Raw genomic sequence first — 17,172 nt, 5'->3', positions numbered from 1 at the left:
TCATATATATATATGCACCACTTTAAGCGCCTACATGTATCCAAAAGCATTTGCCACACATATTTTTGCTGTACTCTATTTCCTATGGAAGAATATCATTTATGTAGCTGGAGCAAATTATTGAAATAAGTAAATAAGTGGGGGGCCTAGATAAATCTGTACACTGTAAAATCTGTACATATACTGAATGTCCACACAACACGATGCTAACATAATTATTAGGGCTGAACTGACCTGTTCCATTTGAAATTGTCCTGCACACTCTGTAGATGTGCATGCAAGTAAGAAATTCTTTTTACCATGTCCATGGACAGTAGTTGCAGCACTGCGTGGCTCACTGCTGGTGCCAGGCCATTTTGGACCTCCCAATGGCTTAAGGGACATGTTTTCCTCTCCCTTCTGCTGAGGGGAATTCAAATTCTCCTGCCCATGATATTAGGCAGCCGCAGGAGGGAAGTGGCAAAATCACCCAGTGCTTGAGCCAAATCACTTGCATCTATAATCGATAAAGTTGTGGCCTCTTAAGACCCAAGAACGTTATCCTGTGCATTTGTATATGGGTGTTAGGCATCAGGCGCACTGCGTCCAAGCCCACAACTGGAGCACATAGCTTCTGTAAATTTGACTGAATAATGACTAATCAGAGCAATTTTGTGTGTTGATTCATGCACAGTAAAACAGGAATTAGTGCCAGAAATCTGTGATAAATAATCAGTACTGATAATTTTCAGCCTATGACGGCTGAATATATCTGAGAGCTAATATGCTGCAGACTACAACTCCCATCCAATGTTCTGTTGTGTTAATTTCATTATCACAAACAATTTTTGAGCTCTGGACGCAGTACTGCGCCTAAGATTTCAGATTAAAACTGCAGAGTGGAAGGCAAGGAGGACATTTTTCTGCCTCCCCACTTCCAGCTACTCTCTGAAGACTGGAGAAGAGACCTTCTAAGAATATAAGGGGGTGAGAAGGGCTTCTGCAGTCGGTCAGCCCTAGACCTCCCACCCTCCCTTATTTCTATGCGTTGCAGGTTGCATGAAAGTGACCAGGTGACGCCTTCTATGCAATCATTTTGACATTGGGTGGATACATTTCTTCCCCTGTCCCTAGTGTTGTTCATTGGGGTTATTAATTTTGGATCAGAAAGCTTTGTATGCTTAACTTTTTATAATGGAAAGTGGGGAGATCCACTGGAAAGTGTGGAAAGGAATGTTTGGGAATCTGCTCTGCATACTGGGTATTGAGGGGGACCCCAGTCATAGGACGTCTATCTCCACTGCCAGGAAGAAAATTAAAGTGTACCAAGGAGGAAAAGGGAGGAGAAGAAGAAGAAAACCTGGTGGCGTGTTAAGAGCAGTTTTCAATATACATTCCTCCTATATTTCCAGGAATACAGTGGTACCTCAGGTTAAGTACTTAATTTGTTCCGGAGGTCCGTACTTAACCTGAAACTGTTCTTAACCTGAAGCACCACTTTAGCTAATGGGGCCTCCTGCTGCCGCCGCTCCGCCGGAGCACGATTTCTGTTCTCATCCTGAAGCAAAGTTCTTAACCCGAAGCACTATTTCTGGGTTAGCGGAGTCTGTAACCTGAGGTACCACTGTAGTTATGAAACAGGCAGGGCAGTTCTTGCCTAGAAGGCAGGGTGAAGGGGGAGGTTTTTGCCTTCAAGAGCCATAATTCACCCCACTTTGTTTGGCCTGTGTATGAATAATCAGAATATTAGCGGAAGCTCTATGTATTTAACTCACAGCTGCCGGTCTTGTCGGCGTTACTATGGAACTCATTGCTCTTATCAGGCAGAGATCTGCAGGGATACGACGGAAGTACTCTAAAAGTTTCTTACAACTTTTCATTTCTAAGAGTAGGCAATATTGAAACAGGGAGGATAAAGAACATGATAACATTTTATGCATTTCCCCCCCCAAAAAATGCTTAAAATAATGTTTATTGAAGTTTTGCCAATTTACAGCTGCATTAACTTCTGTAACTCTTCTTTTCAAGTCACGTTACTGGAGTGACTATGCATTTTAATCACTCATTTATAGAATTATTATTGTACATAAACTTCTACTTGAGAGACTAAGGTAGGTGATCTTAATTTGTTCAGTTGTAATGAGATTGTAAAACATGCTAGATACCTAAAAATAGAGTGGTTTGCATTTTGTTGTAACATATTTAATTTTCTGATAGTCCCTGAGCACTCCTGTATAACATTCACTGAAAGCACTGGAATGAATACAAGTACCGAATGAGATTCTGTACATGATAAAGATATGCACACTTGCCATTGCCAAGAGGAATTAGGAGCATTAGTTCTTTTCTAATATAAACATCTATGCTGTATATGTTAAGAATCTGACTATTATCCTTGTGAATTTGAATTCTTCATAATACAGTATGGCAATTCCTTTCTTTCTTGAAGTAATAGAAATAGCCTTAACTGGAGCTGTATTACATATTTATATCAGGGATCAGACTGCAAATGCATTCCTCTGCAGAGAGGCAGAAAGATCATGTGAAAATGGTGACCACATGTTGTCAGACTGGATGATTTAACAAAACCAAAGGCAATCATTTCAAAGAAAAATGTTTTATTTTCTGCCAGCAGAGAATAATGGAGAGAAATTGACTGGTATTATTTTTAAAAATTGCTCAAATCACTGTAGTTAGTATAAAAGCGTTTCTGGAACCATTTCCTGTAAGTTAACCAGACATAAGATTGTATCCTTTCTATTTTGAATACTGAAGCTCATATTTCATCTGTCTTGTATGGAGCACATCAGGTATAATAGCTCTTTTTGATAGTCTCTTCGTTTACCCTTTCTTTTTCATACCCTAACCTTGATGCACAAGCATCAGCAAAGTATTGCAGTTAGTATTTTTAAGTACTATTAGCTGCACGATGACCTTTAACGGGATTTTAATCTGAATTTGGTAGGGTGCATTTGCAGCAAACACTGCAAATCTAAGGATGGTATTAAAATATTATTATTGTGATAAGATGCTCCCAGTTTCAATTTCACAGTTCCTTTTGGAAGGAGAATTCGTCAGCAGATAAGCTTTACAAAGCACTCAGAAATGCACCAACTATGGATGGTGATGAATATCCCACACTAATGCTTCAGTATGATGAAAAGATCCTTGCTTATGTCTGACGTCAATATCTTCTGACTACGGGAATACCTTAAGATGGTAATTTGTTATGTGTGTGAGAGAGAGCTGTTGACAGACTAAATATATATTGCTTTGACAAAGATTAAAGTTGGACATCAAATTATTACTTTGTTATTGATTGCTTTATACCTATTAATATTTAGCACACTGTACCTGCCTTTCAATAATAATATTAAAAAAACCAGAATTGAATCCCACTGCATTTAATGGCTCTTACTTCCTAGTAAGTATGTTTAGGATTACTGTCATGCAGCCCAGTTCTTGCAGCAGAGGGAGAAAGTGCCCTAACACTGCCACGTTACTACCAGGAATATGTGCATGTTGGTTTTATGTTCAGCTCCAGACTTTAGCAACCAAGTTCTCCAGATAATCATTTTGCTTATTTAAATATGATTGGGTTCTATCCCTGCTGTCATTCCTTCCACATTGCTGATGGTTCAGCTCAATTAAAGGCATTGTTGTTGTTGTGTATGCCTGCTTTGTGGCTTCACTGCATCATGGGTTTTGTTGACTTTCATCTGCATAGATTATCATTCCTACACATACATATTTTACAAGCAAGAATGAAAACGTTTTGTTGTGAAACATTGAGATATTAGTAGAATACAGATTGTTTGACTCCTCTACATTTGTGCTTCGCTAATCAGAATTAGGATGGTTCTACATAAAAGGGTTAAATATCACAGGAATACAAGTGGTTTGGCACAAATACATGAGTGAGCTGCAGTGAAAATATTGGAATAATGGGGAGCTAAAGATACTACAAGTATTCTTAACATTTGTGTTGTAAACACCTTCATTAAAGCATTGCCAAATTAAGGATGGCGTCCGAAGCTTTTTGTTTAGAATTGAAGAGTAGTGGAACCAAAGAATTAAACCTGATTTTTAAAACAAAAACATGATTTCAACACCATAGACGTGCTACAATGGTGTTTGCAGTGTATTTTCGTGCACAGTTATTTCACTATTTTGTCTTAGTAGCGCAGATGTATTGTTTCCCCCCTCAAAAAAGTTTAAATGAAAAAAACATAAAGGAAGCTGTAGTTCCATCTTGAATTCCATATTCTGCACTGAGTAGTGAACTTCAAGGCCCTTCCACCTGCATAGAATTTAGGATCCCATGACCTGTTATCATCTCTCTATAAAGTCAATATACATCATGGTTACCCAGTGTGCTGCTCCCCAGGTACAATTCCCATAATCACGACCATTGGCCGTGTTTCTCTTTCTCCTTAGAAGTGGACAAGCTAATTTTATTTATTTATTTATTTATTTGATCAATTATTAAATCACTTTCACACAAAAATGTCTTGAAGCGATTTCACTGTAAAACCATCAACAATAGAAAAATAATTTATGCCGAACATACACATTTGTTCAATACAAAGCTTCTTTTTTGCTCTTGCTGGAATATATTTCAAATACTTGCAAAGCAATAGTAGGATATTGGGAACTTTTTAAGAGTAACAAGGAAGGCCCCCTCAATAAAACGTTGCAGTGAATCCTTGGCATGCATGTACTTCCTGAACCTGTGGTGGAGGGTGCTGAAAAACAAAAGTTAGCTTCAAAGCTAGGAGTCACTTATTTATTTTATTTTGTTTATTTATTTAATTTATACACTGCCCTACAACTGGAGGTCCCAGGACAGCCCACAGAGCAAAACCAGAACCCGAAACCACAAAACCAAGCTACTGCTCTAACTTGGGTTATTTGTGATTTTTAGTTTCAGTTGTTTAGCATTTAGAAGTGTAACCCACCCACATGTATGCCACTGAAGCATGAGGATTCTGCATGCAACTGAAAGTTCTCCTGAAAGGTATCTGGGAGGCCAATGAAGTAGCCCCATTCCTGGCCTGAAATGGGGGTCAGATGAGTCCCTCCAGGCTTCTTTGTTTGGCCCTCAGAACCTCTCCTTGGGGCCGAGCCTCCACCCAGTCACACCCACTTTCTCAAATCCACACCCCACATCTTGTTTCACACCCTCCAGGCCTCTTTGTCTGGCCCTTGAGACCCTTAGTGTGCCATGCCACTTGCTGACCCACATCCTTTATCCCTAGATGTCAGGGACTGTGCTGAGGAGAGCTGCACTGAGGAAAAATGGTGGGAGCCACCACCTCCTCCTGATCCTGAATCTTCCCAGGAGCAGGAGGACAGTATAGATTTGGAACAGTGGTTTGCAGAGGGGTATAGTTCAGAAGGCAGAAGCTGGGAAATACTGGATGGGGAACAGCTAGCAGAAGAAACACTAGGAGGGAGGGAGAGGGAGACAGAGAGAGTGTGTTAACAGATTCACTGTCTCTGGATAGTATCCACCCCCCTTCCCCAAAGTGTCAGAACAGAAAGCACAGAGACTACAAACTCAGATTACAAAACGCAGGAGTGACGTGGATTAATAGGGACAGGGAGGTGACTTTAATTGGGAGCACCGCCATTCTGGTTAGATGCTTTCTATTGTTCTTCGCTGTGTTGATTAAAGAAACAAACTAGTGAGAATTCCTTTTGTTTGATCTGCTCATTTATGGCCAGGGGGAAGGAAGCTGATTCCCCAAAGCCTGATACTAGACCACGCCCTTCAACATCTTGCTTTGTGCTCTTCTCAAGTTCTTTTGTCTGATATCCCATTGAACTTGGACAATGCCCTTGCTTGCCTTGATAGAGAGACGGCTGGGTATGTAAAAACCTCTGACTTGCGTAACTCAAAATGTGGCCTACTGTACAAATGTAGGTATCTAACCTGTTGTTCCACCAGCCTTTGCCTCTGGCTCAGCTCACCAGCACCATGTGGCTCCCAAAAGGTTATCTGTGAGGAAATGTGACCATTACACTAAAAAAGCCCCCCCCCAGCCCAGTGCAGTACTTAATAGCTTGTGGTAATATTGGTTAAGTGGAGGAAGAAAGCAGAATACAGGCATCCGATTTTATTATGCCTGGAATTCTAACATAATTTCTTCATTCTTTAAAACGTACACTTTCACACAAAAACAAAACTCTAGCGTTAAAAAGAACTTTTCTCTCTTGTTTTTATTTTGCTGCATCTCAGGTATTCTCTTAACATTTCCACAAAGAGGGAATGCTTTCTAATCAAAGTCCTCCCTAAATCAAGTTGATTTAAATCACCAATGACTCTTCATGGATTTTAATCAACACTTCTATTTACACTTCACTGCTTTCCTAAGAGAAGGTATAATCCCATTGGTTGATAAACATTTAAAACATTTTGATTTACAACAAAATAGAGTCCCTTCCACAGATTTGCAATATCTTTTGACACTTCAGAGAGCACATTTTAAACAGAGTGCAGTATTTTCAGGTCAAGTTATGCATTTTAGAATGTTAGAGAATAAACGAGTATTCTCTACAGCTGCCCATTAGAGTCCTTAAGAAGAACAGCTGATAGTTACTGGATAATAAGTGTGTTTGTTAAAAGCTAGGAATTGAGTTTTTGTGATATAATAGTATTTTCATGATATATTAATATTTTCATGACATAATAATAATAGTTATATCATAATAGCATCTCATCTCATATCAGACAACTTTGAACTTAAGCAAACAGAAATGATAATTTGCAAGTATAAAACAGATTCAGTAGATGTTAGTGACTGATGGGTTTTGTTACCTATTGGTTGTAAGTCACTTTGGGTTGTCATGGGCAAGATAAATCAACTATCAAATTCCAGAATAATAATAAAATAATTACACTCTTGATTGAGGCACATTTGTGAAATCTACTTTTCCATGTTCAAGGAAAAAGTCCTTCTGGAGCATGAATGATTGGCGGGAATTTAGCTCAAAAAGTGCTAGGGCGTTGTTTTTCTGTTTTGAGAGCAGAATACTGGAAAAGGTAGGCTTTTGGTCTGATTCAGCAGGACTCCTCTTATGTTTTTAGGTTTCTCCCAGAAGCCTGGCTCTGCTGGACTGGAAAGAGGCTGCTGTCCAGTACAGCTGGTTCAGAAACTGGCACATTTATGAAAACACAAATAAATTACTTTGATTGAAGTCTGGATAATAGAGTGACCCCCAAAGGTGTTCAGGGAAGAGCAACAGAGGCAAGATCAGAACATTTCCCCCAAAAAAGAGAGCCTTTATTGAGAAAATTAAACAATAGACAATTTACAGATTAACTATTAAAGGCTGAAGGAAGCGGAAGGGGGAAATGAAAGTGGTGAGACAAAGGTGGCTAGGTGGTGATGTTTCATCATTTTGGAGATGAAGTGGTGGTGGAGAGAGGGGCCTTCAGTGTAGGCCAGGAAAGAAAAGCACCTGTGCTTGACCTCACAGTCCAGTAGTCCAGCATCCTGTTCTCACAGAAGCCAGAAGTCTGTGGAAAGCAGGGAAGCAGGACCTGAGCACAACAGCACTCTCCCTATTTGTGTTTCCCAGCAGATGACATTCAAAGGCATATTGCTTCCTACAGGAGAGGTAAAACATAGCCATTGTGGCCATTGATAGCCTTAGCCTCCTTATTTGTCTAATCCTCTTTTAAAGCTGTCCCAGTTATTGGCCAGCACTACTTCTTGAGGGAGCGAATCCCATTCCTTAACTATGTGCTTTGTGAAAAAGCTCTTCTGAATCTTCCAGCCTTCAGTATTCCCGGATATCCCTAAGTTCTAGCGTTAATGGGGAGGGAGAAAAGCTATGTCTACTCCTAACCATGTCTATTGCCTTGTAATATTTCATATGAAACTGTGGTTTATAAATATTTAAACTAAATATCCAGAAGTAAGTCCCATTGAATTAAATGGAGCTTAGATCCAGATAAGTAGGGTTAGGATTTCAGCTAAATATAGTGGTGGGAAACTCGGCTTCACAAATTACAGTACAGTGGTATCTTGGTTGTCAAATTTAATCTGTTCCGGGAGTCCATTCGACTCCAGGAACAGTTCGAAAACCAAGGTGCGGTTTCTGATTGGCTGCAGGAGATTCCTGCACTCAAATCGGAAGCCACAGAAGCCACATCGAACATTTGACTTCCAGAGTATATTTGAAAACTGGAACAATTACTTCCGGGTTCTCGACGTCCGGGAGCCAAAATGTACGCATACTAAGGCGTTTGAGAACCAGGGTATGACTGTAGTTGTGTGGTTGCTGCTGAAAACAATTTCTGTGTTGTAGGGGCCCTTACACTGCAGTGTGTAACTGATTTTCTACGTAGATCTATTTCCGTGTTCAGACCCAGAAACCTCCCCCTAAATAAATTCACACATGACCCAAATTTTGGTTTTGGTTTTTGGCAGAATTTAGGCCACAACTTTATTGATTACAGAAAGCGATTGGTTGCATAGGCTCTGGTTCGACTAGCTCCCTACCATGCAGATAGCTCTGACCCAGGGTTCCAGCATAGGTCAACCAAGGGTGAACACCTGGATAAGCGGAAAGCCAGGAACGGGCTAACTCCACCACCCAAATGTCCCCCTGGACTCAGGCACGGGCACAACTCCCTCACAGGGGTTGACCAAACCATCAAGTCCCTGTATTCCTTTAACAGAATAACCTTCACATAGGGATGGTGAGAGCGTTCTCCCATCCCTATCACCTGAACCAGAGCCTATCCGCAACCTTACAAGTTGTCACGATTTGCTACGCAGCAGGCAAAACCCAGATTGCATCAGCCAAGTGGGGAAAATTCCTGCCGTGCCCCTGTCCCAATGACAGAAGACACACGACGGCATAGCAAGGTCAAGCACAAAGCCCTAAAAGTAGTGAGGTAGGCGGGTGTTCCGAATGCACGCACTGAAAGAGGAAGCTCTGGGTCACGTGCACGAACCATTTAGACTGCGTCCCATTAGCCAGATTGTACCCAGCTTTGAGGGACCTACCAATTGGGTGTTGTGGCTGACCAATTGTACCCACCCACAACACAGGGTGTCGGTTTTCCAGGTCTCACCGCAGTACGTGCCCTCTTTAAGGGAGGACCCCATCTCTCACATGGTGAGTCTCTTAAACTGCACCTTGTGGGACCACTGCTGTTGGTACAGAGGCAGAACGAAGGGGACAGACCCATGAGAAGGCCATTACCTGCGTTATGGCATCCTGAAACAGGATATCCAAATGGGGCCCCTACCACAAGGAAGGATGTTCTGGCACTTAGCATGTGGAAACATTTGGCAGAGCACTTTTTTTCCCCATAGAGCCCTGTACCTTTTTATGACAAAGGTACTTTTTTATTCTGACTCTCAGCTGAAAGCTGCAATGTGTATTTGTTTGTAAACTTCAGTCATGAAAAGAGTCACATAGGAAATTGCTGCTGTTCCACCAAATTAGCTTCTCGGATATCTTTTTAATTAGAGCCCATAACTCAGATTCTTGGTATTTTAGGAAGATGAACAATACAAATTGAAGTACAGATATTTTTCAGTCAGCGCTCGGTTCAAAGGAAGCTTTTATACACAGATGAGGTTGCTAACAAATAGCATGTCATATGATAATGAGACTGTGTTTTCTTCAGTAATTTCACATTTGTAAACCACACTGCTGGGAAAGTAAGTGGAATGTTTATCTACTCTATTTTTACACTGACAAATCTCTGTTAAAGACCAGGGTGCCTAACAGAGACAAAGCAAGTGTGTGTGTGAATATATATATATAAAAGAAGTCTAAACTCTAAATCACTTATACAACACCTTCAAATACAATATATTACACTGGTTCAGTATGCTCATTTCCACACGAGTATTCTTTTTAATGGAGAAGACTTCAATTTATGTTTAAGAACAAATAAACTGTAGTACTTTGACAGCCGTTCACACTTAATTCTTTGCGTTAAACCAACAGCATTCTTTTCCACAAACATCCATTGTTAGGACAATGCTCTCAGACAGAATTTATGAGAAATGGAATTATGTTACCAAGGAGATAGCATTTACTATAATGAAGAGTAGATCCTGGAAAATGGCCCCTTTTACAGCAGCTCAGAACAGAGCCACAAAAGCAATTGATTGGTCTTGGCATTTAGTCTTATATCAGCTGTGTCATCCATTGCTTCAGGAGTGAGAACACTAATCTAAAGTGACATTTCTGTTCTGGCGGGCTTTTCTGCCCTGATGAAAGCAATTACTTCATTCTTAAATGATAATTTGCTGGAGTTTCAACCACTTTAATTGATAACTTTTTGTTCTGAGAACTTCAATTGTGAAGTGATTAGCTGATTTTGTAAATAGAAATTTAAGGTGTGAAATGTACAAGTTGCTCTGAAATAAAAGTGCTCCTTACTCGAGGTAGTTCTTCCTAGCTAAATCTACACTTTTGCTATATTTTACTATATTTTAGCTGCCAACTGGATGGTTCAAAAGGGGGATGATCCTTGCAGCATTTGGATCTTATATAAACAGCCACTATTATTGATTATGACATGGGCAATAGCAATTTATTTAATTGATGCATACGTGCATTAATGCAGAGAGATGGTTTATAAACAGAGAAACCTATAGCTAAAATCTCCCAAGGCCATTTCAATGCAGAAATACCTCAAATGATTGCTTGGAATTTAAGCATCGTCTCTGCTCATATAAAATATAGGCTGTAATTAATAGAATCTTTAAAGCTTTGCAAAATCTGATTGTTAAGAGATAAATTACTAAAACATACGTTTTATTTTTCTTTGTATAGCTAAGGCATTTTAAATGGCACCCTGTTCTGTATTTTCTTGCAGAGAGCCAAAAAATGGTCATTTAATGTGTTAAATTGGAAATATAAAGCAAAAATGAAGGTCAAACTGATTTAGCACATCAAACAGTCTTTGTCAGCCAAGCTTAATATATCCTGAGTTTGTGGAACAAATGAAATTTTGCTGCTGTGTTACACTTTGCTTCCAAACAACCATTACAACTGGTTTTATATATTGTGTGAGCATCAGACCATCAAACAGTGCATCTTTACTGACGTGTTGCTGCAGTGATGATCTACAGCAGCAATCTGCCATTTATATAAGGGCAAAATGTGCATCTATATTTAGTTGTGAAATTGGCCTATTATACTCTTGATGTTTACAGAGGCTAACATAAATTAATGATGACAGCTATGAGCAGTGCATTAGTTAAGCAGCAGAGTTCTTACCTTGAACTTGAAGGTTCCAGCTTTAACTTCCAGCATATATGCCAGGCAGTTTTTCCACACATTAAAGGGAAGCTTCTGAAACCATTACCTTTTCTTGGGCAGGATTAAAGAACTTCGTTTTGTGGCCCATGCCACTCTAGATAATAACAAATAATAGTTTTGTTTACAGATCTGCCTAAATTGTGCCCTGAGAGGAAGCTGATATTTATTGCATTTTTTATTTGGTGGGGGAAGAATTAGGGACCTGAATAATTATTAAAGCAAATGGCCAATCTGACCAAATCTGAAGTTTGCCTAGTAACCAGACTGAAAAGTTTGGCAGAGTAATGCAGTTTTCCTGCGGTTTATGTTTTTTTAAAAAAAAGGTTTAACCCTCAAGTAAGTATTCGTATGCAGTTCATGTCGGGAGTGGTGAAGGTTCTGCAGCAACTATAGATTCCACTGTTAACTATGACCAGAGATCTGACAAGTATGCAGGTGTTCAAAGGTTTGTGAGTTAAAATGATGAAGGCTTTGATGAATTTTTAATAGTTGAATTTTTAATACAGGTTGGCCTTCTTTCTTTGAGCCTGCATTCCAGATTAATTGATAAATAGTAGAACTGTGCAGTGCTAGATTCTCCTAAGCAAACAAGTAGGGAAAATCTATAAAAAAAATCTGACCAGTTGACTTCTCCTTAGATCTTAGTTGTTGCATCTTTAAAGGAGAATTATGAAAGGCTTTTAACCTTACTCTTTTTCAGTGCAGACACTTTTTCTCATTTTTTTTAAAAACACACCACTTTTATTAAACAGAAATATTGCCTTAACAATTGTTGAACTCCTGAGTTCAGATACCACCTGTATGAGAAGCCTAGAGAGGTTGTTCATTCTCTTTCCTTGGAGTTTATCTAGAGGCTAACAGTGTTAGTTTGTTGTCACAAATTGTAAAGCAACCTAAAGACTAACAAATTTAATGCGAAATACACTTTCGTAGGATAGAGCCCATTTTATTTTATTTGCTGAAACAAAAAGTTGTGGCTATTAACTACCTTAACTGCACACAACCTTTTCTCTCTCAGAGTCAACTGCCATCAGATTATCTTGTTTCAAAATTAAATATTTGCTTGCTTCCAACAGACAGAATGACTTCAGTTTCATCTCCTTCCATGTTGAATTTGCCCCTAGAGACATAGGTAACCAAGTCAGCAACACCTCCTGCCAAGGAGGAACTAAAATAGATGACACCTCAGGGCTTTTTTTTTTTCCAGCCGGAACTTTCCAGAACTCAGTTCCAGCACCTCTCAGGTGAGCGCCATTGGCATTCCAAGAGAACAAGCAAAGCCCTCATGGCGAGTTCCGGCACCTCTTTTTCTAGAAAAAGGGCAATGCCTGTACTTTAGGGATGTGCCCCCAGAGATAACCCAGTCTCCAGCACCTGATCCTTGTTCTGTGATATTTCTTAAACTCGATTTACCTTCAATTTATCCAAATGTAACATACCCCATCATTACAAGGGGATTAGGACGAATACAACCTCTGAACAGTCAGTGGCCTTTGAAACTGCCAGATACCACCTCAACCTCTTTTGTCATTCTCATTTGGCAGCTTCTTATGTACAGATCTTCTGGTGGTGACTAGCAGTCCATTTCTTGCTCCATTTCTCCTGTAATTTCAGCAAGATGGCTGTGCTTTTTCAGGCCCAACATCACCACTGGGGAAATTCTACCACTATGATGATAGGAGCAGTTAACATGATAATTATGCTGCCTTAAGTGATATTAGGAAATGTAAAGCAATTGCGACAGACACAAGTGGTGCGTTCTCTGTCTTTGACTCATTATGATTCCTTCAGAAGATTCCGGTTCTATCAAATAAATATCGGTATTAGGGGTTTCTTTTCAGAAAGTAATGATAGACTAACAAGGCGCATATATATATATATATATATATATATATATATATATATATATATTTGCTTATATATATATATATATATATATATATATATATATATATTTACACACACACACAATTTATATATATATATATATATATATATATATATATATATATATATATAATATAATATATAATTTTAATATATATATATATATACAATTTTAACAATACGGTACTGCAGCAGACTGGCAAATTAATCAGCGGAGAACTCCCCAACCCTGCAGCTCTTTCCTGACATCTGCCTTCATGCAAACGCCTTTTGCATTTCCACTTTTCTTTGCCCAGTCTACATGCTCTTTCTGACCGTGCCTGCGAAGGAGCCAGGAGCCAAGACAGGCAGCCATGATTAGCACTGCAAAAGAAAACACAGCCCTACATTGACTGCTCTTGCAATTCTTGCGTCAAGGTTAGGAGACAAGGAGGGAAGTGGGACTGGCTGCCACCATGTCAGACAGCGCGTAGCCTTCTCTGCTTTTTAATGCTAGCTAATGCAAATGGGCACTAGATTAATGTACAAGCTGTGTCATTCCCACTGGCTTATGCCATTATATCATAGTCTCAACAACCTTTCAGCCCCTAGGGCCTTATTTTATGGTTATAGCCCTCCAAACCAATCACTATTTATTACAGCTACAGTGCTGTCACTTCAAAAGACTTTTGGTAAGATGTGTAGAATATGGCAGGGCGACACTTCGCCTTTCAGGAATAGCTGAATGAATTTTTGAAAATTCTCAGAATGGAAGGAGCAGTACCAAACAAAATATTAGATGGCATATTAAAAAGGCAATGTTAGCACAATATGAATATAAATATAATATTTTATAACGGCATCTATTTGCTGTGTTTTCAACAAAAACGTTTGACTTTCTGGAAAAATAAAACTGACTTGAGACTGGTTTATTATTGTCCTAAGAAAACTGCAACAAGTTAGCAAGACACACAAGGTTGGATCCAGACTTAGTCAACCTGAGAGTAGGCACATTAAAATCAATGGGATGAGGTTTTCTACAGGGGCACTTTCCCAGGAGTAATCTCTATTGAACTCAGTGGATCTTACTTCTGAGCATAGGGTAACATTGTAACAGCCTAATTATGGCAGTAAACAGTAGTGCAGTGCACGCAATGTTCCTTTCATTGGGCTCAGCTGAGCCATCTTCTCTCTGGCTCCAAGGAAAGGGAATTTGTGAGTCAGTAGCCTATGGAGAACAGGGACTGTTGAATGGATATACACTGCTGTCATAGTAAATAATATAGCAATGCACATGTTGCCAAGAAGGGGGAAAGACTGGAGAAGGCTGCAAGGGTCCCATGTCAGTTCCCTCTCGTTAATGCATGGACTGCACCCTATATTTGCATACTGAAGCATGATTTTTGACTTTGCATTGTGGATGGTGAAATTCAATAACTTCGCACTTTGTCCTACAAATTGTTAATTTGATAAATTGTTACTGCAGTGGAACAGATACCTTTAATGTCATAATTAAAAGGATGTAACTGAGTGAATGTGAAGGGGGACTGTGCATGCTGTATTGTGGTCAGGTTTTTTAGGATGAGTATAGCTGTGGTTGAAATTGTGGGAGGAGCTGAAGGATACCATATTTGTAAGTTTGTTGGAGTAGTGAGAGAGGGAGTGTTTTCAAGTGACAATGACAGTTTTTAAAATATTTTTTTTGGGTAGAGCCAAATTATTGGGTTGGACTCCTCCTTCTGACAAAAAGACTCCTTCTGTCCAAAGAAGTGACGCCTATTCAGTCGAGAAAGAGACTTTGGATAAAACTCCCTATGATAGGAACATATGAACAAGCCTTGTGCAGAAACTTGTACAGAGTTGGACAATTGGTCCACCTAGCTCACGGTTGTCCAGACAAGAATGGGAAAACATATTTCAAACTAAGAGCCACATTCCCTCATGGGCAAGCTTCTGAGGTTCCACAAGCCCGTGGTGGGTGGGACCAAAGGCAAAAGTGAGTGGAGCAACTGATACGACTTTTTAAACCTTTGTACAGTCAGCTACATATCAGCGGCATACCCTCATACCTCTCCACCCATCCAAGCAAGAGGCATTATTCTACCTCAAGGAAACATTGCAGCCAGGGAAAACCACTTGGGTAGGGCATGGATCAGGGCTGGTGAGAGGCAAGGTTAGGGATGCAGTCTTGAGGACTGGATAGAAAGGTTCCCCACCTTTGTTCAATACAATCAGTTCTATACAATCAGTAGATCTCCAAAGCTTCACGTAAGGGTCTTTTTCTAATTCTAACTGGAGATGCCAGAGACTGAACCCGAGACCTTTTCCAAGCATCTGTTTTGTTACTGAGCTGTGGATTCTCTTATTGTTTTTGGAGAAAGTGTGGCGTAACACAAGGAATTGTATTCTGTGAGCTAGTGGAGTTGAGAAGCACCAGCTGCTACTCACCATACTGTATAACGGATGGTAACTCATGAGACTGAGTTTGCTAAGCAAACTTTGCGGCAAGTATTAGGGAAGTGAGGACTATGGTGCTGTTTGCAGAGCTATTGCTAAAATTGAAAGACAGTTAATAGTAATTAATGGATAGCATTATGCTTTATGCCAAACACACAGTCCCTCTGTACTGAAATATTTCCATCTGTCCTTTTATGGTACCATATTCTCAGTTTTATCGTTTGACATTTGGACAAAACATCTGTAGCAGAGTGGGATTTTTTTTTTTAAAAAAGACCTTGTGTATTATGACAAGTTACTTGTTGGTCATCTCTAGAAAGAGTACACACTCAATCGGGTTCAAAGAGGAAACTATAATTCAGTATTTTTCTCAAGCTTATATGTGCAAGAATTTCATGTCTGTATTTGGAAAATGTTTACATTAGAACTTTGACAGAACACAATATTGATGAATGCCCTACCCTATTCTTGTTTCAGTTTACAAGCCTTGAGAAAGGAAAAATCCCGAGATGCCGCTCGTTCTCGCCGGGGGAAGGAAAATTTTGAGTTCTATGAGCTGGCCAAATTGTTGCCACTCCCTGCAGCCATTACCAGCCAGCTTGACAAGGCATCCATCATCCGACTAACAATTAGCTATTTGAAGATGAGGGACTTTGCTAATCAGGGGGATCCGCCGTGGAACTTGCGAATGGAAGGACCACCACCCAACACATCAGTGAAAGGTATGAAGTTGGATGATCATAGTGTATGGAATGTGGCAGCCAGTACTGATTTCTAAATTGAAATGTTTACCATCCTTTCTTTTTTCCCTGCATATCAAATCCTTTAAAGGGATACAAATGTGGAAATCTGAGGTCTGCATGAGAAAGACACCATGTGAAGGTGAAATAAACCTCTTATTCTATTTATATTTTATTTTAAAACAGACATCTCAGCACAGCTATTGTACTGAGAAAATGAATTTTAAGTATGTATTTTTTACAGTTCAACCCAGAGTTAAATGCCTCTGAATCCACTGAAATCTGTGATCTTAAGCACACTTAATTCTGTGTTGGATTGTAGTCATGAAGTGCAATCCCTATGCATGTTTCTTTGGAAGTAAGCTCCACTGTGTTCAGAAGGGATTTCTCATAAGTAAGTTTCCATAGGATTTCAGCCCTACAATTTTCACACTTCTGACTGAAAAGAATGCCGCTGTATGTCACTGTGAAAGAGGAAAGTCTGTTAGTTTGTTGGATCCTCTGTACAGAGATAACAATTATAATGATCTTAAACTATTTATTATTTCATAACTCAACAGATATGAAAGCAGTTTCTCAAAAATGGGCCTGAAATTATAAGGAATTAAATCATTCAATTGAGCATAAATGCAAACCAGATATTAAAAAGGACCCAAAATTGGGTACAAACACTTCTATTTATACATTATGTCACCAAAGTTAAATTACTAGAAGCCAAAGTAGAGTTCAGGTATTAGGTTATTGTTTATGTTTTACTGTGTGTTATGAAATTGTGTGAACCTAAAATGTACTTTATAGCTTCTTATCTATAACTAAAGTCCACATTTTTAAC

General features: G+C 39.4%; 1 protein-coding gene across 11 annotated transcripts in view; it reads left to right on the top strand.

The window, feature by feature from the left end:
• Positions 1-17,172, top strand: part of NPAS3 (neuronal PAS domain protein 3) — a 617,308-nt gene that overhangs the window by 171,668 nt on the left and 428,468 nt on the right. For 8 of the 11 annotated variants that reach the window (XM_083740963.1, XM_083740958.1, XM_083740965.1 and 5 more), the window contains 2 exons: positions 16,078-16,322; positions 16,432-16,482. In XM_083740963.1, coding sequence (XP_083597089.1) covers positions 16,078-16,322; positions 16,432-16,482 — 296 coding nt within the window. The remainder of the gene's footprint in view (positions 1-16,077; positions 16,323-16,431; positions 16,483-17,172) is intronic. The other 3 variants (XM_083740962.1, XM_083740967.1, XM_083740960.1) reach the window with 1 other exon arrangement.

This window comes from Podarcis gaigeae (assembly GCF_964106915.1).
Source record: "Podarcis gaigeae genome assembly, chromosome: 1".
Classification (NCBI taxonomy): Eukaryota; Metazoa; Chordata; class Lepidosauria; order Squamata; family Lacertidae; genus Podarcis; species Podarcis gaigeae.
The sequence above is the reverse complement of the archived record's forward strand: the minus strand, read 5'-3'. Positions and strand labels throughout refer to the sequence as shown.